The 23,816-nt window shown below is 51.3% G+C and overlaps 1 protein-coding gene across 9 annotated transcripts in view; it reads left to right on the plus strand.

The window, feature by feature from the left end:
- Fgr (FGR proto-oncogene, Src family tyrosine kinase) overlaps nucleotides 1-22,431 on the plus strand; it is a 23,353-nt gene extending 922 nt beyond the window's left edge. Inside the window, exons 1-14 of one of the 9 annotated variants that reach the window (XM_013034606.1) lie at nucleotides 1,093-1,141; nucleotides 8,106-8,169; nucleotides 9,610-9,842; nucleotides 10,329-10,431; nucleotides 11,316-11,414; nucleotides 15,642-15,745; nucleotides 15,970-16,119; nucleotides 18,580-18,735; nucleotides 18,813-18,992; nucleotides 19,574-19,650; nucleotides 19,898-20,051; nucleotides 21,328-21,459; nucleotides 21,548-22,264; nucleotides 22,300-22,431. In XM_013034606.1, the coding sequence (XP_012890060.1) occupies nucleotides 9,623-9,842; nucleotides 10,329-10,431; nucleotides 11,316-11,414; nucleotides 15,642-15,745; nucleotides 15,970-16,119; nucleotides 18,580-18,735; nucleotides 18,813-18,992; nucleotides 19,574-19,650; nucleotides 19,898-20,051; nucleotides 21,328-21,459; nucleotides 21,548-21,756 (1,584 nt within the window). In that variant the 5' untranslated portion in view covers nucleotides 1,093-1,141; nucleotides 8,106-8,169; nucleotides 9,610-9,622 and the 3' untranslated portion in view covers nucleotides 21,757-22,264; nucleotides 22,300-22,431. Of the gene's footprint in view, nucleotides 1-1,092; nucleotides 1,142-6,719; nucleotides 6,928-7,178; nucleotides 7,283-8,105; nucleotides 8,170-9,609; nucleotides 9,843-10,328; nucleotides 10,432-11,315; nucleotides 11,415-15,641; nucleotides 15,746-15,969; nucleotides 16,120-18,579; nucleotides 18,736-18,812; nucleotides 18,993-19,573; nucleotides 19,651-19,897; nucleotides 20,052-21,327; nucleotides 21,460-21,547; nucleotides 22,265-22,299 lie in introns of those variants that run through there. The other 8 variants (XM_013034585.1, XM_013034630.1, XM_013034598.1 and 5 more) reach the window with 8 other exon arrangements.
- The last annotated feature ends 1,385 nt before the right edge of the window (nucleotides 22,432-23,816 follow it).

The raw sequence follows: 23,816 nt of genomic DNA on the forward strand, positions 1-23,816 counted from the left end.
GGCCGGGTGCGTCCCGGTTCATTGCTGTGTGACTGCCTTCAAGTTTCCGGGCTTCTCTGGGTTTTCTTCCCCCTCCCTCCCCTACCCCCCCCCCCAGCTTGAACGATGGGAGAATTAATCCCTCACCCGTGCAATTCATGGAAACCGGCATTGCTGGAGTTCTGAATTACCTTGATCCAGACGATCAAAACAAGAAGGGGAACCCCCCCCCTCCCCGAACCCGTCCGTTCCCCACCCCCAACACGGCTCACACCTGTAATCCTAGCTACTCCGGAGGCTGAGATCTGAGGATCACGGTTCAAAGCCAGCCCAGGCAGGAAAGTCTGTGAGGCTCTTATCTCCATTTAACTACTAGAAAGCTGGAAGTGGCACTGGGGCTCAAGTGGTAGAGTGCTAGCCTTGAGCTGAAGAGCTCAAGGACAGTTCAAGTCCCATGCCTGACCAAAATAAATAAATAAATACATAAAATATATGTGGATCTATTGAGAGTCCATTCTGGGAGATGAGCAGGATTCCGATCTGTCCCTTACCCTGTGGTGGATGCCACACCCAGCTGGCCATTGCTCAGGCATGTAATCGGTCAGGGATCTTCTTGGCTTCCTTCCATCTTCACAGATGGGACGGTGGAGGTTTGAGAGTTAGTATGGGGCTGGATGCCCACCTTGATTGCCACAGAGGTACTCAGAGCCAAGACCCCAGACTCCACCTCCTTCCTGGCCAAGGTCATGTGACGCTCTGAAGATGGGATTGGGGAAGAGCAAAAAGAGCTTGGGAAAGGCTCAGAAGTTTATTGCCATGTCTTCTTTCTCCCAGTGGGGTGAAGTTGTGAGTGTAGTTTGGGCTTGGACTGAATGAATTTGGGATTGATTGGGGGGGAGGGGATTGTGTTTTGCAACCCCTTGAAGCTGAGCTGGCAAAGGAAATGGCCAGACCATGTGGCAGACCATGGCAGGTTGGGTAGGGGATCCCAGGCTGGAAAAGGAAGGAATCAGAGCCCTTTCCATACACAGGAAACTGGCCTGGCCCAAAGTGGATGACAAAAATCCCTTCATCCTATCCCCAAGGACCTCGGAGGGGAATTTGTGTCTGATCATGCCATAGAATCGTTTCCCTCGCCTGAAGATCTAGGGCCTCAGATCAGGTGGACATAAAGATACTATTTTTTTCCCCTCCCCTGGGGCTTGAACTCAGGCACTGGGCTCTGTCCCTGAGCTTTTTCACTCAGGGCTAGTGCTCTACCACATTTTGGTGGTTAGCTGGAGTCTCATAGATTCCTGCCTGGGTTGGCTTGAACTGTGCTCCTCAGATCTCAGCCTTCTGAATAGCTAAGATTACAGGCATGAGCCAACAGCACTTGGCCTAAGACCTTCATTTTAGAGACTAGTGGGTGGGTTTTCAGGGACAGATAGAAAGCCACTTACATAAAGTGGGAAAAAAAAGTATCAGCTAATACCCTCACGATTATGTGGAATGCATAGTTAATATTGCATGCTTGAGTACATGAGTATGTGTGTGTATATGTGTGTATGAAAGAGAGAGAGACAGAGGTGAACTCACCAGGAGCTGGTGGTCTATGTGTGGAGTTATGTCTTCTTAGCCCCTGGGTGGTCAGGTAGATTGGATTTCAAAGCCTCAAGAAAAGCTGGTGTGGGATTGAAGAGGCCTCCAGCAAGAGATTATAGCTCTTAGCTCAGTGTGGCCCTACAGTCCTAAAGAGTGACTCAAAGGCCATGGGCAGGGACTGGCGCTAGCAGTCCAGGCTTAGGATAAGAAAAGGGGGTGGGGGCAGTGTATGCCTGCAGACCTTAACTTTATTTCCTGCCCCTCCAGCCCAGCCCCCCACCCCCACCCCTCCTGTCCAGCCCGGAGCACTGGGGAGAAGCCGGAAGTCTTGCAGGCCGGTGGTTTCCAGCCACTGCCCAAAGTCCCAGTTCCCTTTTGGTGAAATCCCCAGACAGCCTAAGCCCTCTCGCCTAGTCTGAGAACTTCTCTTTCTTCACAAGCCCCGCCCCCTTCCCTGTCCTCCCTCCCTTCTTCGCTCAGAACAGAGGGAAGTGAAAGTTCTCTGAGCACCTACTGTGTGCCTGTTGCTTTCTGGGCCCTTCTCAGTTGATGCTCAGGAGCAGTCTGCAGGGAAGATTTGCATTCCTGTCGTTCACAGGCAAAGAACTGGAACCTCAGAGGGATGAACTGACTTGTGCAAGGTCAAGCTACTACTCATCAGGCAAGGGAAGAATTTGAACCTAGATCTGTCTTTAGATCCTCTAGATGCTTGCTAGGAGCTGGGGTGGACAAGACATTCTGTGTCTGAATCTAAGCTTGAACATAACCTTGGCACGTGGAGTCCAGGGGAAGCAATAGCTGGGTCTGGGGCTCCTAGGTCCTGGCGGTGTGGGGAGATAGGAGCAGGGAATTATGAGTGAAAGTCTGTTCCTTGCTGGGTACCCAGCTGTCATAAGACAGGTGCAGATGGCCAGGGGCTGGGTAGAAAGAATGATTCTCACCAGTTGGGGTGAATGTCCAAATGCTGCGTAGGCTTTGGAGAACACAGCCCAATGCCAGGAACAGAATTCTGGACCTGAATCCTGGCTTGGAATCTTCTGCCTCAAGGTGTGTGTGGCCTCAGGTGGTCACTCCTCCTGCTACCCAGGAGGCAGATAAGTGGCCTGAGTAATGTCCCTTGGGGCCTTGTGACTCTGCCTCTGGTGGCTCTCTGCCTTACATGGCCAAAGCACACTGAGCAGGAGTTGGATCTCATGAAGCTGTCACAGCTGTTCTGCACAGAAGGTACAGAAGAGAACACTGAGGCTCAGAGATAAAGCATCGGCTTGTCACTCACCAGACCAGAGATGTTGAAGGACAGAGCTGGGAAGCCAGATGTGCTGGTGCATGCTTGGAATTCCAGCACTTGGGAGGCTGAAACAGGAGGATCCCAGGCTTCCAGCCACCCTGGACTATAGAGCAAAAACCCTGTCTGAAAGACAAAATAAAAATGAAAGAACAGAGCTAGGGAGGGCCACACTGGGTAGATGTTAAATCCGAAAATATTGTGGTCCAGGGTTAGATCTCACACAGCTCACATACCTGTAACCTGATTTGAACCCTGGTGGGTCTCTGGGAGCTTATTCCTATCAACCAGATGTTCGAGAGATTTATTTAGGACTGAGGGTGTAGCTTAGTGGTAGAGTACGTGCTTAGCATGTACAAGATCCTGGGTTCAATCACCAGCACACACACACACACACACAAAGACACTGATAAACAGACATAAGTCCCTGCAGTGTTTACAATGCTGGTGGATAGCCTTTCTTTCCAGTGTTTATCAGGCAGCCAAGTTCACTGCCTCTGAGAAAAGACAGACAGGACAGATTGCTGTTTCTGGGCTATAATTTAGGATTTAGAGCGTGTAGCACTGTGTCTAGCACACAGTGGGCCCTCATAAAGAGACACATATTATTGCTCCTACTAGTGCTGCAAAATAGAACAGTGCTGAGAGTGGGCCTTGGAGCCAGATTGACATTGTGCTTTTGATTCCCTTACTCAAAACAATAGTGTGTGTGTGTGTGCACGTGTGCCAGTCCTGGGACTTAAACATGGGGTCTGCACTTCTGGATTCTTGGTGGTTAATTAGAAATAAAAGTCTCACAGACTTTCCTTCCCAGGCTAGCTTTGAACCTCGATCATCAGATCTCAGCCTCTTGAGTAGCTAGATTTACAGGTGTGAGCCACCAGTGCCTGACCAGAATACAGACTCTGGTTAATATTTGGTCTGAACTCTGGGCCTCATTTTTTTCTCATCCATATAATAAGGGTTAAAAATAAAATCTACAAATAATAAGACCTACCCCAGAAAGCTACTTAGTGAGATCACACAGAGAAATTCACTGGCATGAATCTAGCCAATGTATAAATGTTGAATAAATCAGGACATTTTTGGTAATTGTGATGGCTACCCAGACTTCTAGGAAATCCAGTGGTTTCTGAGACAATTGGTCCAACACTTTAAGATCTGAGCAAAGGAAGGACAGAGTCTTGGGGGCTAGTTTCATGAAATGCATAAACTGAATTTCCAGCCTGTATATTCTCTCTTTTTCCCTCCCTCCCTCCTTCTCTTTCTCTCTCTCTTGTTTTCTCTTGGTCTTTTTAGTTCTCTGTCTCTGACTCAGACTCCTTTTTTTTTTCCCCCTTAGTCATGGGGCTTGAACTGAGGGCCTGGGCCCTCTTTGAGCTTTTTTTGCTCAAAGCTAGTGCTCTACCACTTCCAGCCACAGAGCTACTTCCTGTTTTCTGGTGGTTAATTCAAGGTAAGAGTCTCATGGACTTTCTTGTCTAGCCTGGCTTTGAACCTCAGTCCTCAGATCTCAGCCTCCTGAGCAGCTAGGATTACTGGCATGAGCCACAAGTGCCCAGCTGACTCTGACTCTTTATCTCTGCCTTTTTCCCCCCTGGTTTTTATTTTTATTTTGTTGTGCTGAGGATTGAACCCTCAAGTCCAGGGCCTTGCATAGTTGGACAAGCTAAATGAGCTAAATCTCAGTACTTGGTTTTGTTTTGAGGCAGGGTCTTACTATGTAGTTCAGGCTGGCCTTGAACCATGGTCCTCCTGCCTCTGCCTCCTGAGTGCTGGAATTACAGCCATTCACCACCACACCCAGTTTTTGTTGCTCTTCTTTCCCTTGCACTTCAGTCTCTGCCTGTCTTGCTTTCTCCAGCTGGCACTGGCTCAGGGACATTGGTTCGGGAATTCAGGTGGGTATTAAATCAGCCATGATGGGAATATTTATATCACGGAAATCAGCAAAAGCTGCAAATGAGGGCTTTGGTGTTTTGGTTCTGCTTTAATTTTCTGAGCACCAGTCTCTTGACACACCATGCTGCTTCTCTATTTCTCTGCCTTTGCCAGTCTCTTTCTCAGCGTCTGCACCTCTCAGTGTCTGCCTTGGTCTAGCTTTCTTGTTTGTCCTCTGATGATCGGTGGCATGTAATGTGGCCCTTCCTTGTCTAGGGCCATGTAGACACCATGGTGGGGGAGGGTCACCCTGTGTCGTACCCTCTCTCTGAGCGTCTCTGAATACTGTCAGGGCCCTCTGGGGCCTTTGTCTTCTCAAGCCTGCAGGTTGATCAAGCCTGAGATCTGCCTGCTGGTCACACTGCCAGCCCATAGCTCAGCGTCTCCCACCCAACCCCCACACTAGGCCTGCAGACTCTGGAGCTCCCCTGAGGCTGATAGAGCTCTGTTGTGGCGATGAGCACTTGGCTGTTATTGGAAGGGGCAGCACTGTGGCTATGTGGGGACCCCAGAGTTCTGGAAGTCTGTGTTCTGTACAGGAGAACTCTCGTGGAGGTGTGTGTGGAGGGGGTGCAGCTCCATCTCAAGGGAGCGCCTTGTGTATCTGTGACCCACTAGGGGCTATGCATTCGCCAGAGCAACTGTCCATGTCTATAACAGACCGTGCAGACATCTCAGATTCTGGGCTCAGTGCCAGGCTACATACATCACCTGTGGGACTTGGAGCAAGTTTCTAAGCCTCTCTGGGCCTTAGCTGCCTCATTAATATGCTTGTGTGTGTGTGTGTGTGTGTGTGTGTATGTGTGTGTGTGTGGATGTGTGTGTGTGTGGATGTGTGGGGGGGGGATGTGTGTGTGGGTGGATGTGTGTGTGTGTGTGTGTGTGCATACATCGGTACTAGGGCTTGATCCAGGGTCCTTGGCTCTTGCTTGTCTTCTTTGCTCAAGGCTGGCACTTTACCACTTGGATCACACATCCACTTCCAGCTTGTGGAGATAAGAGTCTCATGGATTTGCCTGCCTAGGCTAGGCTGGCTTCAAATTTTGGATGGATTTTTTTTTTGGGGGGAGGGTCCGGTTGTGGGGCCTGAACTCTGGGCCTGGGCGCTGTCCCTCAGCTCTTCAGCTCAAGGCTAGCACTCTACCATTTGAGCCACAGCACCACTTCTGGCTTTTTTCATTTTGCTTATGTGGTGCTGAGGAATCGAACCCAGGCCCTCATGCATGCAAGGCAAGCGCTCTACCACTGAGTCACCTTCCCAGCTCCTGGCTTCAAATTTTGATCCTTAGATCTTGGCCTCTTGAGTAGCCAGGATTATAGGCATGGGCCGGCCAGCTATTACAATGCTTTTAAATTACGGCTTTTGTATAAAACAAGGTGGACCAGACAAAGGGCCGAGTGCAGCAATAGCACATAGAGGGGCTACAGGGAGAGGCCGCGTGCGCACAGGGCCGGAGGTGGGTCCCTGTGGGTCCCTTCGCAGAGGGTCAGTTTGCGTCTGTCTGCGTGGCTTGCTACGTGTCTCTCAGACCATTCATATACCCTAGAGCATGTGAGGTGGCAAGCGCAGATCTGGGGGTTAGCTCAGAGCTAGTTCGGGGTGTGCTGGTCTTCCTGAGATAGCTTAGAGTTTTCCTCTCGCCTTGTAACCCTTGCTTCCATGCAAGCTCCTCTCCCCTTTACCTTCCCTGAAGCTTCGCAGCTCCTTCCTGGGGTCTGCGTCCCCACCGCCTTTTTCTCCCCTGGTTCCAAACCATCCTGGCATGTTGGGGTCTTTACACACTGGTTCCCGCCCCCCCCAAGATTCTGGGGTGAAGATGTCTGCAAGGCCTAGTAAACAGGGGCTATTTTAGGTGAGCCCTCTCACCACAGACCGCTTCACAGTTTGCCACATGGGTGTCACCCCTTCCCGCTCTAACACACATGGGGGGACAGTTCTAGTGACGGCTAAGCAGGGACTGACTGGTGAGGCTAATGATGCCAGTCCTGGCTCTGATATGACAGAAGCAGCCAAGGGCTACCAGACCTTTTCAATCCAGGAAGGCTTCCTGGAAGAGGTGAGTGAGTGTGCTAGTAAGAAGGACAGGATCTGGAGAGAGGAGGATCTCCACAGGGGAACTGGCCCAGGACCGAGAGAGGCAAGTTGGAGGGCCTCCAGGTCCTATCCCCAGGATCTTCAAGGGCCTCTCTGGGGGAAATTGGGGTTTGCCGAGTTGGCCCCACCTTACAATTCTTCATTGCTCTCACATCTTAGGAAATCCAGCCTTCTCCCCAGCCAGTTCCTCTCTGGGTGTTGCAATGGTGGCATTTCTGATGGGGGGGGGGAAGAGGTGGGGACCCCTTGCTCAATGAGCTGACTGTTGGGTTGCTCAGAGAACTCAGCTGTCAGGGAAGGCTTAGTTGGTCTGGCGAGCATCACAGGAGACTATGATGGCCCCCAACTTCTGACTTGGGCCTTTCTCTGCCGTGGGGGATAGGAGCAAAGCTTTGGAGGTAGGTGTTTACTTGCATTCTGCCACCAGAGGTGACCCTGGGTCTTGTAGGCTTTGCCCAACCCAGACTGGGCTCAGAGGCAGGCTGCTAGGAAAGGGTTTGGTTTTAGGAGACAGTAGCTGGGGCTTGCGAGTGAGCTGACAGGAATCTCCTGCAAGAGATGGATCTAAAGCTGGGCATGGTGGGCCCCGTCAATAATGCCAGCCACTAAGGAAGTGGATTTGGGTGCATTGTGATTTAAGGCTAGCTTAGGTAAAAAGCTAATGAGACCTCATCTCAACTAACAAGCCTCTGAGTTCATACCTGCGGTTTCAGCTACTTGGGAGGCATAAGTAGGAGCAGCTTGGTTTGAGATTTGCCTCAGGCAAAAATATAAACCCCCAAACCAAAAAAGGATGGGAATATGATTCCAGCAGTAGAAGCTGAGGCCCTGGACCTAAACAGAAAACTCTGAGTGTGGAAGTGTACGAGTAGGTGTAGGTGTAAGTGTGTGCGCTATTGCAGAGCGGAGCTTGGATCTTTCTCCAGCTGTGCGGGTGTGTGGTGTGCTGGCAAGCTTCTGTTGTGTGTGGTGTGGCTGTGTGCTGGTGTGTGTGTGTTCATGGGTTGGTGTCAGGTAGAATGAGAGACAGCTGGTGTGGGTGGTGTGTCCTGGACAAGAGTAGGTGTGTGAGTTGCCAGGGTGGTGGGAAGGGAAACGAAGGCAGAAGTCGTGCTGGTGGAGCCCAGGCCTCTGGCGTTCTGAAGAGGGCAGGAGCTGGGCAGTTGGCTGCCAGGAACATTGGCAGGCCTTCATCTTCCCTGTTCTCCTGTCTCGCCTCAGGTCTTCTGCCCCTCCTGAGGACCATGCAGCAACCCCACTGACCCAGGAGTAAGATCCCCGCAGGGTGAGTGGAAGTGAGGGAGGACTGAGGCTTTCAGGGCCAGGAAATGGGGTGGGGTGGCCTTTCTGTGCCCCACAATGCCTGCCTCACAGCCCCCTCCTCCTACAAGGGCCCTGTTGCTAGGTAACGGATGGGGGAGCCAGAATGAGGCAGCTTGAGAGGCCGGAGGCTGGACCCACGACAGGAAATGGCCTTGATCTCCCTCTGTAGGGAATCTCCAGGTGCAGGCTTACGGCGCTGGCTCGCACATTCATACACAGACCCACGCGGATACACGGACCAACATGCACACAGAGACACACAGACATACCCAGAGGACACGTGCTTCCACACAGAACCGCATACAGTCATAGACAGACCAGACACACCTACCCACACAGACTGCACGCACACGCACATGCACACACACACACATAATTCTGCAGATGTGTGCATGTAACCAAACATATCTGCACATACTTCTGTATACAGACAGTGTGTGCACACCCTAAAGCTGTATACATATACACATATAAGCAAACACATTAATTTCTTCTTTGAGTATGTGTGTGTGTGTGTGCATGGGTGTGTGCTGGTATTGTTACAGCAACAAAGACCAGCAAAGATTAAGACCACTTTTTAAAGAGGATAAAGGAGGGGCTGGGAAGGTGGCTCAGTGGAAGAGGGCTTGTCTGGCATGCATGAGGTCCTGGGTTTGATTCCTCAGCACCACATAAGCAGAAAAAACTGGAAGTGGCGCTGTGGCTCAAGTGGTAAAGCACTAGCCTTGAGCTGAAAAGCTGAGGGACAGAGCCCAAACCCAGAGTTCAAGCCCCATGAACAACAACAAAAAAAAAGATAAACGAGTTTATTGCTGGTGACATGAACCAGACTAGTGTCAGAAAGAAGTTCACATCCTTAGGAAGTGGGGACTATGATGTTATGTCTGGTGGTTAATTGGAGATAAGAGTCACAGACTTTCCTGCCCAGGCTGGCTTCAAACTGCAGTCCTCAGACCTCAGCCTCTTGAGTAGCTAAGACTACAGGCATGAGCTACAGTGCCTGGCTTATGAGACTCTTATCAAATTAATCACCAAAAAGCCTGAAGCGTGTCTGTGGTCCAAGTAGTAGAACACTAGCCTTGAGCAAAAAAGCTAAAGGACAGTGCCCAGGCCCTGAGTTCAAGCCCCAGAATCAGCACCAATCAATCAATCAAACAAACGAATAACACTGCAATATCAGGATGTTAGCACCAGCCTGAGCGGGCACAGGGGCCAGCTCTGAGGAGGCACATACTCTCTGTAAGCCTAGGAAGGCAGCTGGGAGGCAGGCTCAGGGGTGGCCCTGCCCGCCTTATCCCTCACTAGAGGGCTACTCCAGTCCAGGCCCTGGAGTGAATGCATGTGTGCTCAGGATGGCACCCCTGGTACAGGCCCTCGAGTCAGGCATGTTCTCATTCTGCAGCAGGGTACCTGGCATGGGCTGCGTGTTCTGCAAGAAGGTAGAGTCAGCACCCAAGGAGGATGTCGGCCTGGAGGGGGACTTCAGGAGCTACGGGGCTGCAGATCGCTATGGCCCTGACCCCACTCAGGCCCGGCCCGCGTCCTCCTTCACCCACATCCCCAACTACAACAACTTCTCCCCCCAGCTCACCAGCCCTGCCACCCTCGTCGGAAGCACCATTAGGGGCATCTCAGGTGGGTCCACAGGGCTGGAGGCAGGGGTTGCTTGGGCCCTGGGAGAGAGTGTGGGGCACAGGGAGAGTGGATTTGTCCTTAGAAACTTCCAGAGTGATGTGGGCGCCACAGTCCTGCTCTCTACTTGCACAGGCTGAGGGACTGTGTACCCTTGTACCCTGGAACCCCAGTCTAAGGGGACTGGAGCTCTGTTCTCACCTGAGAGGGCTCCCATTGGCCAATGCAGGTGGTAAAAGAAGCATCTGGCCTCTTAAGTATCGAATGGAAAGTCTTCTTAAAGGGGCAGGAGAAAGAGGGGTAGGCAACTTAGGGGCTCCCCGGCATGAGAAGGGCATGGAACCCCATGCTTCAGATCCATGGGAGCCAAGCTGGGAAACCCAAAGCAGGAAGCATCAGGAAGGTATGGTGTCTGGCTGGGGAACTGGAACCTAGGGGTGCAGCCCTCTTGGTGCCCTCACTCTTGCTGAGTAACCCCTGCCTCTGCAGGGGCCGGTGTGACCCTGTTTGTGGCTTTATATGACTATGAGGCCCGGACAGAGGATGACCTGACCTTCAGCAAAGGCGAGAAGTTCCACATCCTGAACAACAAGTAAGTGACTGAGGCGTGGCCTGATCTGGGAGCAGGGCCCAGAAAAGAGTCCCATCCCACCTGGTCCCCGTCCTCAGAAAGTTCCAGCCAAGTTGGGGACACCTCTGCATGACAACATAAACCTTGGGTGAGGACCACAGTTCAGTGGTAAAGCATTTGCCTGGCTTCATAGCACCAACACACCAACAATCAGCTTGATTGATTGCTACATGAGATGGGAAATTGTGAGCACAAAAGGAACACTAAGCCTCGTCTCCAGAAAGGAGGTGACAGGCAGGCTTCCTCGAGGAGAGGTTTGGCTGAGATAAGAAAAATGACTAGATCGCCAAAGAAGTGACCAAAGAGAAAGAGAGGATGAGAATATTGACAAATGGTCTGTGAGGATGGACCGTGAGGGATGGAGGCTGGGCTGGGAGTGTCGCTCAGTCAGTGCTACAGCAAGGCCCTGGGTCCCACTGCAGGAAATGAATGAGATACAGAAGGAGTAGAAGCCATGGAGGTGAGTGGGGAAGAGCCTGGAAGGTTTTTCAGCTGCACTGAGGAGTTTAGATTTCATCCAGGAGGAAAGGCATAGCCCTCTGGGGTTTTCAGTGGGGGAGAAATGTCCTCATCAGCTATTTGCTGCTTCTCCCCAGACCTCAGCCTAGCAGGTAGCAAAGAGCAAGAGGAAGCAGCCAGGAAGCCCAGGCATTCTCAACCCTATTCCTTCTTTAAGAACCGAACAGACAAAAGCCCCCCCACCCCCACCCCAGGCTAGATGTCCAAGGTCAGGGTTAGCAGGGTCAGGCTTAGCCATCCTCGGTGTGGCCTGCTAGCCTCAGAGTGCCCATGGCTTGAGCTGCCCCTGTCTAACTCACCCCCCATCCCCCGTTATGTGCCTGCAGTGAAGGAGACTGGTGGGAGGCTCGGTCCCTCAGCTCTGGAAACAGTGGCTACATTCCCAGCAACTACGTGGCTCCCGTGGACTCCATCCAGGCAGAAGAGTAAGTGGGGATGGGGGAGGATGGGGTGAGGCCCGCCCTAGCCACAGGACCCTGGGTTCTAAATGCCAAGACCACTTCTAAGTCACTGCTTTACGCTGAGCTTGCCTCCTTCCTTGTCCTTCAATGTGTAAAGTTCTGGAGGGAGTAAAAGAGTCAATAACAGCTGGGTGCCAGTGGCATCCTAGCTACCCAGGAGGCTGAGATCTGAGGATCACTGTTCATAGCCAGCTCAGGCAGAAAAGTGCGTGAGACTCTTACCTCCGATTAACCACTTTTTTTTTTTTGTCTGTCCTAGGCTTTGAACTGAGAGCCTGAATGCCATCCCTGAGCTTTTTTTTTTTTTTTTTTGCTCAGGGTTAGCACTCTACCACTTTGAGCCAAAGATCTACTTCTGGTTTTCAGGTGGTTAATTGGAGATAAGAGTCTTCGGCTCAGGGAAGCTGAGACCTGAGGATTGTGGTTTGAAGCCAACCCAGGCAGGAAAGTCCATGAGACTCTTATCTCCCATTGACCACTAAAACACCAGAAGTGGTGCTGTGGCTCAAAGTGTGGAGTGCTAGCCTTGAGAAAAATAAAAACCTCAGAGACAGCACCCAGGCCCTGAGTTCAACCCCCTGGACCTAAAAAAACAAAAACAAACTAAGAATCTTCTGTTTGGGCTGACTTTGAACTGCAATCCTCAGATCTCAGCCTCAGCCTCCTGTGTAGCTAGGATTACAGCATGAGCCCCAGTGCCACACTGACTTCAGGATTTTTGCTGGTTAATTAGAAATAAGAGTTACACAGAGACTTTTCTGACTGGGCCTCACTTCAAACGGCAATTCTCAAATCTGAGTAGTTAGGATTATAGACACATGGGTTTACAGATTTTCTTTCTGTCCTTCCTTCCTTTTCCTTCTTTCCTTCCTTCCTTCTTTCTTTTTTGCCGCTTGAACTCAGGGCCTGGGCACTGTCTCCAAGCCTCTTCGTGCTCAAAGCTAGTGCTCTACCACTTGAGCCACAGTGCTACTTCTGACTTTTTCTTTATGTGGTACTGAGGAATCGAACCCAGGGCTTCATGCATGCTAGGCAAGCACTTTACCACTATGCCACAGTCCCAGAGCATACATGAGACTCTTATCTACAACTGACCACCAAAAAGCTGGAAGTTGAGCCAACTCAAATGTTAGAGTGGGGCTGGGGAGGTGGCTCAGTGGTAGAGCGCTTGCCTTGCATGCATGAAGCCCTGGGTTCGATTCCTCAGCACCACATAAACAAAAAGAAAAAAGCCAGAAGGGGTGCTGTGGCTCAAGTGGTAGAGTGCTAGCCTTGAACTGAAGAGCTGAGGGACAGCGCCCAGGCCCAGAGTTCAGGACCCACAACCGGACCCCCCCACACACACAAAAAAATCAAATGTTAGAGTACCAGCCTTGAGCAAAAAGGCTCAGGGACAGTGCTCAGGCCCTGAGCTCAAGCCCCAAGACTGGCACACACACATACAAAACATGGAAGAGAATTTGCAGGAAGGGACTCCCCAGGATTTGGTGACTGATTTGCTGTTGGGTTTGGGGGTGTAGGTAGCAGTGCTAAATGCTATAGTGGGGGGACATGGGAGCAGGTAGAGACACGTGGGTTTTGTGGGCCTGCTGGATGGAGGTTTGTGGAGATGAATACCTAGGTAGAGGAGGCTGCCAGCCTTTAGACCAAATGGTGCCCATGGCACCGCTGCTTTAACCCAGAGGAAGGCATACTTGCTCCTGACACTAAAGCTCTTTAATTTCTTCACTGTGGCCCTGCCAGGTAGCACTGTCAGGGAAATATTGGAACTTGGGTTCCCCAAAAGGAAGAGACATTGGAGAAGGCAGGAAAACCAGGCCAAGCCAGTACAGAAGAGCCAAGGAGAAGAGAGGTGAAAGGAAATTTCAGGCCACAGGGGCGGGCGGGTCAGAGGCTGTCATTGGACTTGACAATGGGGTGACCTTGTTGAAAAGAGGAAAGACAGAAGAGCCTGCGAGAGTGGGAGACAGGGAGGAAGTAGAACCCGAGTGTGAAGTGCATTTCTCAGTGAAGTCGAGGTGAGAAGACAGCCAGATGGACAGATAGATGGGTAGATGCCAAGGGCAAGATGGCAAGATGGCAGTGGGACCTGTCCTCTGAGGAAGGGAGGAGCTGCTTGTGGGGTGGGGATCCCCGGAGCAGAGGGAAACAGGCAGGGTCCAGAACGCAGAGTGTGAGCCCGTAGTCTCAGGAGGCTCATGGGTAGGTGGCTGAGGGAAAGGAGGCGTGATGGACAGTGCTGGGTCTCAGCACAGACAACTTGGGGTCCTACTCGGGTATCACAATGGCCTCAGAAGATGCTTAACTATTCAGAAGCTCAAATTCCTCTTCTGCTTAGTAGCATGAGAACAGTTCCTACCTCCCAACCTGGTTATGAGAACTCAATGAATACAGAGAAATGATCAGCTGACCCTGACTTGTCCTGGTATAGGTGTGGGCAGAGCACTGGTCCTTCACATTCTTCTCAATGTCTTCCCTTCTTCCCCAAACTATGCCACATACCCAGGTGAAGACAGATTGTGTCAGAGTCCACTGAAACTTTAACCTCCCTTGATGGGAAAACCAAGCTCCTTTTTAATTCAGCTCAAATGGTCCCAGTCCTATTTAATGATCAGATGAACCTTCCATAGCACCTGCAGTCACTAACTCCGCCAATGGACTTTCCCAGTTGGTAAAGGGTTACAATTCAACCCCAGAAAGAATTGCCAAGAGGGGGGGAAAAAAAAGGAGTGGGTAGGGGCTGAGGTTAAAATTGAGACTCAGGACAACACCCACGTGGGAGAGAGAGAGGGAGTGGGTGGAAAGTGGCAGACACTGCCAGGGCTGGAACAGGCAGAATGAGAGGAAGAGAAGCAAGACAGCTCGCTCTGGAAGCCACAGGAAGGAATTTGGGGCTAAGGGGGGGAGAGGGATCTGGGTGGAGGGGCAAAGCCTAGGATGAGTGGCTGACAAGGTCAGGTGAAACAGTCAGCCAGACTCACAGGCAAGTCACTTCCCCTTCCCAGCTGAAAGCTCCTTATCTGTAATGAGTACGTGGAGAGGGCTGCTGAGAGATGGGCTGACACCGCGATGAGCTCACTAGTGACTGGGTTCAAGAATGTGGTTTTTTTTGTTTGTTGGTCACGGGGCTTGAACTCAGGGCCTGGATGCTGTCCCTGAGCTCTTTTGCTCAAGGCAAGCGCTCTACCACTTTGAGCCACAGCTCCACTTCCATTTTTCCTGGTGGTTAATTGGAGATAAGAGTCTCACACAGACTTTCCTGCACAGGCTGGCTATGAACTGTGATCCTCAGAGTTCAGTCTCCTAAATAGTTAGGATTACATGACAGGCGTGAGCCACCAGCGCCGGGCTTAGAGCATTTGTTTTTATGCCAGGGCTGAGGGTTGAACTCAGGGCCTGGTGGTCTCCCTTAGCTTTTTCGCTCAAGGCCAAGCCCTCTACCACTTGAGCCACAGCTCCATTTCCAGCCTTTTTTTCTTTTCTGGCTAATTGGCAAGAAGAGTCTCATGGATTTTCCTGCACAGGCTAGCTTTGTACTGTAACTCTCAGATCTCAACTTCCTGAGTAGGATTAAAGAGGTGAGCCTCTGGTGTCCAACAGCTATCTTTCTGGTTGTTATTTTTTGACACAGGGTCTCAGTTATGTAGCCCAGGCTGGCCTTGAACTCTCAGTCTTCCTGCCTCAGACTCCTGAGTGCTGGAATTACAGACATGCACCACTATGCCTGGGTTTTTAGCCATTTTAATTTGAGACCCCTAACCATTATTAGGCAACCCACTGTGTCAGACATTTTCTGCTCCCATTTTCTGGGATCCTCAGGCCTAGGTATATGAACCCCATTTTTTCCCCTTTGGTCATGGGGCTTGAACTCCGGGCTTGGGTGCTGTCCCTCAGCTCTTCAGCTCATGGCCAGCACTCTACCACTTGAGTCACAGCGCCACTTCCGGTTTTCTGGTGGTTTATTGGAGATAAGAGTCTCACGGACTTTCCTGCCTGGGCTGGCTTTGAATCACGGTCCTCAGATCTCAGCCTCCTGAGTAGCTAGGATTACAAGCGTGAGCCACCAGTGCCTGGCTATGAGCTCCATTTTATAGATGAGGACATTGAGTCTTGGCTTGTGGCGTGACTGCTCAGGAGGTGGAGTTGGGGTTTAAGGGAGCATACTGGACTCTTGCCTCTCCTTGCCAACAGGTGGTACTTTGGAAAGATCGGGAGGAAGGATGCAGAGAGGCAGCTGCTCTCACCAGGCAACCCGCAAGGCGCCTTTCTCATTCGGGAGAGTGAGACCACCAAAGGTGGGTGCAGCACTAAGTGTTACTGACCCCGGAAGCCCAGACATTCTGGTCAGTAGAGACGGGGATCAGGTGGAGGGGCAGGGCTAGGCCGGCTGAGCTAGGGCTGCTCTGGGTTCTACAGATGTGGACCTCAAACTTAAGAGTCTCCAGCCTTTGGGGCCTCTTTCTGTTCCCTAACAGGGTAGAAAGGTGTTGAGCAGTTCCTAAGTGACCCTTCCTCTCAGGTGCCTACTCCCTGTCCATCCGTGACTGGGACCAGACCAGAGGAGATCACATAAAGCATTACAAGATTCGCAAACTGGACACGGGTGGCTACTACATCACCACGAGGGCACAGTTCGATTCCGTGCAGGAGCTGGTGCGGCACTACATGGGTGAGCTGGTGCTTTGGAAGCGGGAGCCAAGGCAATGATGCATGGCCATGGGTAGACAAAAGCCCAGAAGTAGGAGTGGCCAGGCCAATACTACAACCCAATGATGGAGGAGGTTTCCATGCTGAGATCCTTCATGGGTGTGAAACCACTCATGGCCAAGTAGCGCCTCCTAATGTCTGGGTGGGGAATGGGCTTAATTCTTGCTCGGAGGCCTGAGCCTGTAGAAGGGGCTGGGCTGCACTTTAGTGAGAAACCGTAGTGTTGGGTGGACCTTGGATACCAGGTGGCGAGGCAGAATGAGGATCTATTAAGAAGCAGTGGCCATGATCTGAGAGCGAGGTGGTCATCACCAGATCAAATCGGAGGCAGATGATTCTGAAGCAGGGCAGGAAGGTATGGGCCTCCCTGGATAACCTGGCTGTGGGGTTGATTAGTTCCACCTTAAATAGTTAGGTCAAGGATGATATCCATAGAAAGGAGAGGGCCTAGCCGGGCACCGGTGGCTCACACCTATAATCCTAGCCACTCAGGAGGCTGAGATCTGAGGATCACCGTTCAAAGCCAGCCCGGGCAGGAAAGTCCGTGAAACTCTTACTTCCAATAAACCACCAGAAAACCAGAAGTGGCACTGTGGCTCAAGTGGTAGAGTGCTAGCCTTAAGCTGAAGAGCTCAGGGACAGCACTCAGGTCCAGAGTTCAAGCCTCATGACTGACCAAAAAGAGAAAAAGAAGAGAAAGAAAGAAAGAAAGAAAGAAAGAAAGAAAGAAAGAAAGAAAGAAAAGAAAAAAAGAAGAGAAAGAAAGAGGGGGGAGGGAGGGAAGAAGAGAGGTTGGGAGGGAAGGAGGGAAGGGAGGGCCTTGGCCTGGGAATGTGGCTTAGTGGTATAATGTTTGCCTAGCATGTGAGAAGCCCTGGGTTTGGCTCCTCAGTACTACATAAACATAAAAAGCTGGAATTGGCACTGTGGCTCAAGTGGTTAAATGCTAGCTTTGAGCAAAAGAAGCTCAGGGACAATGCCCAGGCCCTGAGTTCAAGCCCCAGGACTGACAAAAGAGGGGGGAAAGAGAGAGAGAGAGGGAAATGGGGAGAGAGGGGGGGAGAAGGAGAGGGAGGAGAGAGAGAAAGAGGAAAGGGGGAGAAGGAGAGGGAGAGAGGGAAAGAGCAGGAGAAAGAGAGAGGGAGAGGGAGGAGAGGGGGTCTTGTGTTTACAGCTTTGCTTCTAACCCCCCAATCCCTGTTCCACCTGTCAGAACCTTACTTTATCCTCTGAGATTCCTAGCTACTCAGGTGGCTGAATATCAAGGTTCAAAGCCATCCTGGGCAGACTTCATCTCAAAATAAACAAGAGAAAAGCTAGCCTGGAGCCGGGCATCAGTGTCTCACTTTTAAAATCTTAGCTACGGGCTGGGAAGGTGGCTCAGTGGTAGAGTACTTGCCTTGCATGCTCGAGGCCCTGGGTTTGATTCCTCAGCACCACATAAGAAAAAAGCCGGAAGTGGCGCTGTGGCTCAAGTGGTAGAGTGCTAGCCTTGAGCTGAAGAGCTGAGGGACAGCGCCCAGGCCCAGAGTTCAGGCCCCATGACCGGACCCAAAAAAAAAAATAAAATCTTAGCTACTCAGGAGGCTGAGACCTGAAGATTTAGGTTTGAAACCAGGGCAGGAAGGTCCGTGAGACTCATAACTCCAGTTAATCACAGAAAAAGCCAGAAATGGTGCTATGGCTCAAGTCTCAAGTGGTAGAGTCCTAGACTTCAGCAAAACGGGCCCAGGGACAGTGCCCAGAGTTCAAACCCCAGGACCAACCAAAAAAAAAGAAAGAAAGAAAGAAAAAGCAAAGCTAGGGCTGGGAACGTGGCTTAGTGGTAGAGTGCTTACTTAGGATGCATGAAGCCCTGGGTTCAATTCCTCAGCACCACATAAAAGAAGAAGGAAGTGACTCTGTGGCTCAAGTGGTGGAGTTCTAGCCTTGAGCAAAAGAAGCTTAAAGACAGGGCTGGGATGTAGCTCAGTGGCAAAGCGCTTACCTGGCAAGCGCAACGTCCTGGGTTCGATCCCCAGTACCAAAAAAGAAAAGACCAAAAAAAAAGAAGCTTAAAGACAGTGCCCAGGCCTTGAGTTCAAGCCCCTGACAAAAAAAAAAAAAAATAGAAAAGAAAAGCTAGGCTGGAGGCATGACTCAAGTGGACTCAAGCGGTAGAGCAGCCTTGGAGCAAGCATGAGGCCCTGAGTTCAGACCCCAGTACCAGCAAACAAACACACCATAAAGGGCTCCTCTCTCCCCCTGGGTACTACCCCTTGCCTTGAGCACCAACGCGCTCACGCACGAAGAAGGCTGATTACCTTCCGTCTTGCCCTGTGACCTCATCTAGGGTCCAGTTAGATCTCGAGGGTCTAGTGCTAGATTAAAAGGAATGTGCCAAAAGTCCACCTATGACCTCCCTCCCTCCATCACCCCCCAGAGGTAAACGACGGGCTGTGTTACCTGCTCACCGCAGCCTGCACCACCATGAAGCCTCAGACGCTGGGCCTAGCCAAGGACGCCTGGGAGATCAGCCGCAGCTCCATCATACTCCAGCGCCGGCTGGGCACCGGCTGCTTCGGGGACGTGTGGCTGGGTATGGGGGTCCCGGGAGCCAGGGCAAGGGAGGGAGGAGGCGGGGCTGGGCTTGATGAGCCCCTGGCTGCCGGGCAGGCACGTGGAACTGTAGCACCAAGGTGGCGGTGAAGACGCTGAAGCCAGGCACCATGTCCCCGAAGGCCTTCCTGGAGGAGGCGCAGATCATGAAGCTGCTGCGACATGACAAACTGGTGCAGCTGTACGCTGTGGTGTCGGAAGAGCCCATCTACATCGTCACGGAGTTCATGTGTCACGGTGAGGGCGGGGGTCTGGGCAGGTGGAATTGGGCGGGAATTAAGGCTGCCACCGGGGAGGGTTTATGAGCCATAGGCCGAGCCCAGGGGAGGGGCTGGAGTGTGTCAACACTAGGAGGAATCGGGAGGGGCGGGGCCAAGACAGAGGGGAGGGGCGGGGCCAGGACAGAGAGGAGGAGCCAAGACCGCTGGGGCGGGGGGCGGGGCCAGGACAGCTGGGGCAGGGAGGGGTGGGGCCTGGGGCGAGGCAGAGCCTGCACGCTGGGTTGATTAGCTTACATAAACTCAAGCAGGGTCTGGGGTGAGGGAGGGTCTCTGGCAAATTCCCTTTGGCAAATACCCCCTGGTATATATCCAGGGGGCACAGGCAAAAACTAAAGATGTGGTCAGAGCCTGGGTGAGATTAGAAAGGAGTTGGACATCCCGGCAGGATCCTGAGAGGGGGCCAGATCTAGGTGGGAAGGCAAGACCGGGCCAGGTTAGCTTACAGGTACAGGATCAAGGTTAGTCTGGGGAGACAGGGCTGTTCTCTTAGGAATCTAGGCAGTCTCGCTGCTGATTTACAAGCTTCTTCTTCCCCAGGTAGCATGCTGGAATTCCTCAAGAATGAAGAGGGCCAGGTGTTGAAACTGCCCCAATTGGTGGACATGGCAGCCCAGGTAAACTGAGCCAGCAGCCTTCATCTCCTAGACTTCTCTCCTTTTGTCCTCCCACAAATCTCGGTGCCCTCAACCACCTAGAAGTGTGGCTGGCCCACATCAGTTATGAGACCAGAGGCATAGTCACTCTCTGAGCGAGCTTTGGCATCCCCAACCGGAGTGTGGACTTTTCAAGGGGTCCCTCACCCCTCACACAGGCTATACTACTGTTGGAACTCCATGTCTCTTAAACCTCTCCTGCCTCCAGGTAGCTGAAGGCATGGCCTACATGGAGCGTATGAACTACATTCACCGAGACTTGAGGGCAGCTAACATCCTGGTTGGAGAATGGCTGGTGTGCAAGATCGCTGACTTTGGGCTAGCTCGCCTCATTGAGGATGAGGAGTACAACCCCCAACAAGGTGACCTTCCTCACCCTAACTTTACAGATTACAAAGCGCCAAGGGGCTGCTGTGGGTCACATCTTCAGAAGCTCTTCCCCACTCTTAGCCCAGTCATCACTATCCTGAGGTGTGTCAGAGCCAGTGGTGGGTTCAAATCCTAGCTTAGCCATTTACCAGTCCTGTGTTGTGAGTGACTTACCCAACTTCTGTGAGCTACATTTTCTGGTCTGCAAAATGAAAATATTTACACAGTACGTCCATAGATACTTACCACATACCTACTAGGTACTGGGCACTGCTCTAATTCTCCAGTGTGAGGTACCAGGGTGTAACAGTGTGGAAGACCCAGAATGAATCCCAGCTACTTGGCTGTGTAGACAAGGCAAAGTGCTTACTCAATGCCTCCCCCGACCCCTGTAAGATGAGGTCATTCAGGCTGGGAATGTGGCTTAGTGGTAGAGTGCTTGCCTAGCATGCATGAAGCCCTGGGTTCAATTCCTCAATATCACATAAACAGAAAAAGCCAGAAGTGGCACTGTGGCTCAAGTGGTAGAGTGCCAGCCTTGAGCAAAAGAAGCTTGGGCTCAGGGTCAGTGCCCAGGCCCTGAGTTCAAGCCCCAGACTGACAAAAACAAAGCAAAACAAAATGAGGTCAAACACAGTATTTACTCCAAGAGCTTTTGGAGAGAGTTTAATGAGTTGATGCATCTATATGACCTAAAACAGTACTTGGCCCTGGTGGTTCATGCCTGTAATCCTAGCTACTTAGGAGACTGGTATCCCAGGAAGAAAAGTCTGTAAGATTCTTATATCCAGCAAAAAGCCCAGAAGTGAAACTGTAGCCGAAGTGGTAGGGCATCAGCCTTGAGCAAAACAAGTCAAGCAAGAGTTTGAGCCCCAGTACTGGCAGAGAAACGAATTAACTAATTAGCTGATTAATTAAATAAGTAAATAAATAAGGCAGTCCTGGGTTTGGGGTTATGGCTTAATGGAAACTCACTTGCCTAGGGCATAGGAGGTACTGAGTTTGGTCCCAGCATTAGAAGAAGGGGGGGATATAGTAAACACTAGATACATCTTAAGTGTTATTGTTGGAGAAATCTTATAATATTTAGAAAATGCACTGCACTATAGTATACACTGTGCGGCCTAGCAGGATACCCTGTCCTCTCTGCAGTGTCCAGAGATCTCTCTGCTCAGAGTCACTTGCTCATTCCTAAAGTCCCAGTCTATGAATCCAGCTGTTCTAACAGACCCCCTCACCAATTGCCTCTCCCATCTCCCATGTTTCCAGGGACCAAGTTCCCCATCAAGTGGACAGCCCCAGAGGCCGCCCTCTATGGGAAATTCACCATCAAGTCAGATGTGTGGTCCTATGGGATCCTGCTCACGGAACTCATCAGCAAGGGTCGAGTCCCCTACCCAGGTGTGTTGCTGGCAGGGGAAGGACTTCCTTGAAACTGTTCTTTGGGGGTGGGGCCAGGCCTCCGGATTAACACAATCTTACCCCGCAGGCATGAGCAACCGGGAAGTGTTGGAGCAGGTGGAGCATGGCTACCACATGCCCTGCCCCCCAGGCTGCCCAGTGTCCTTATACGAAGTCATGGAACAGACCTGGCGTCTGGACCCAGAGGAGAGGCCCACCTTCGAGTATCTGCAGTCTTTCCTGGAAGACTATTTTACCTCCACCGAGCCACAGTATCAACCTGGAGACCAAACATAGCCCTGTCTCTGTGGGTGCCCACCGGCCTTTGCAGTCCCCAGGGCTCTGGTCCCAAAACACAGGCTTAATACCCTGTAGAGTATTGGCCTATCAGGGGGGCTGAAGCTCTGACGCCAGCTAGGGCCACCCTCTTTTAGAGAAGGGGCAAATGGGGGCTAGGATCTCATTGCTCAGTTACTCTGACCCCAAGTACCATTTCTCCCCTTCCCACCCAGGCCCCACTCCTGAATCTAGGGTACCCCAGTCATTTCACAGATGGCGGAATGGATGCTCAGAGCTCATCTCACTCACCCTGACCCCTTCATGTCTTAAAGCCCCTCCATGTCTCATGTCTGTCCCCACAAATGTTCATACCTTGTCTAGTTATTTATAAACCACTATTTCCCTTCCCTCACTTTCCTCTTATTATTAGATACCTTCCCATCATCCCACTCTGGTCTAAGCCCTAAGAATTCATGCCCTTTGGACTCATGCCTTGATGGTTGGCTGCTCTGGTCCAGGAGAGAGAGTGTGTGTGTGAGAGAGAGAGAGAGAGAGAGAGAGGGGAGAGAGAGAGAGAGAATATGAATGAATTTACTGAAAGCCACCACCTCTCTGAAAAGTCTAAGCATTTATAGATTATCTAAATAATAAAAATGACAACATGAATCCTTAAACTACGAAAAACTATCTGAACCCTTATTCATGTGTTTATTTATTTTTGTGCCAGTAACAGGGTTTGAACTCAGGCCCTATGCTCTTGCTTTTCTTTTTTGCTTAACACTGGCATTCTACCACTTGAACTGCATGTCCACTTCTGGCTGTGTGTGTGTGTGTGTGTGTGTGTGTGTGTGTGTGTACTGAGGCTTGAACTCAGGGTCAGGGAGTTAGTTGTTCTTCATTTTTGTGCTCAAGTCTGGCACTCCACCACTTGAGCAAGCTAGCTGGCCTTGTCCCTCCGACTTCCATTGTTGGCTTGCTAAGGGTCCTGTCAGGTGCATGCTGCTGTTCATCCTACCAGTTCCTAAGAAAGGGAAGGCCTCCTGTCTACACTGAAGTGCATTGCTTGGTTTGTCTTCTTGTTTATTTAGTTATTTTTTGTGGTGGTACTGGGGTTTGAACTCAGGGTCTCATGCTTGCTTACCTGATGCTCTGTTGCTTGAGCTATGCCTCCAATCCTGACTTTTGCTAGATAGTTTGGAGATGGAATCGCACTGACTTTCCTGCCTGGGCTGGCTTCAAACTCTGAATCTCAGTCATCTGTGGAGCTAGGATTATAGGTATGAGCCTCTGGCACCCAGATTCTTTTCTTTCTTTCTCCTTTTTTTTTTTTTTTTTGGCAGTTCTGGGGTTTGAACTCAGTGCCTTCAGTTTGCCAGGCAGGTACTCTACCACTTGAGCCACATCTCTCTTCCTTCCTTTCTTTCCTTCCTCCCTTTCCTTTTTGTATTTTTCTCTGTGTCTGTACTGGGGCTGGAACTCAGGGTCTGGGCACTATACCATCGCTATTTTGCTCAAGGCTGGTGCTCTACCACTTGAGCCATACCTCTACTTATGGGTTTTTGCTGGTTAGCTGGAGATAAGAGTCCGATAGATTTTTCTTCCTAGACAGGCTTTTACTGTGGCCCAAACATCTCAGCCTCTTGCCTTCTTTTTTCTTCTGTTTTGTTTTTTGAGACAGGTCTCCTTATGTCACCCAGAATGACCTTGAACTCTCAATCTCCTGCCTCAGCCTCCTGAGTGCTAAGATTACTGACCTCTGACTTTATCAGCTTTTCCTTGGTGTCCAAGGCCTAAGTGGCAGAGCAAGGACTTACACTTAGTCTTCTAGCTCCCCAATCAGTGCTCTTACTCTGTATAGCCTTTTCCTGGAAGCAGATCACTCTGGCCTGCTTCTGGGCTTCTGCCTGGGCCTGGAGGCTCATGTGCTTTCACTGGAGGCCCCGGCAGGGCAGCGAACCATCTGGAGTTCACCAGACCTCTCACTGCTCTCCACAGAACAGAGCCTCCCCATGCCTCCCGGCTCCCCATCTCTCCCTTGGGAGAGAAAGAATGAACCTCCCCTGTACCCCCATTTCAGT

The sequence above is a fragment of the Dipodomys ordii genome, unplaced genomic scaffold, assembly GCF_000151885.1.
Source record: "Dipodomys ordii isolate 6190 unplaced genomic scaffold, Dord_2.0 Scaffold6, whole genome shotgun sequence".
NCBI classification, from domain to species: Eukaryota; Metazoa; Chordata; class Mammalia; order Rodentia; family Heteromyidae; genus Dipodomys; species Dipodomys ordii.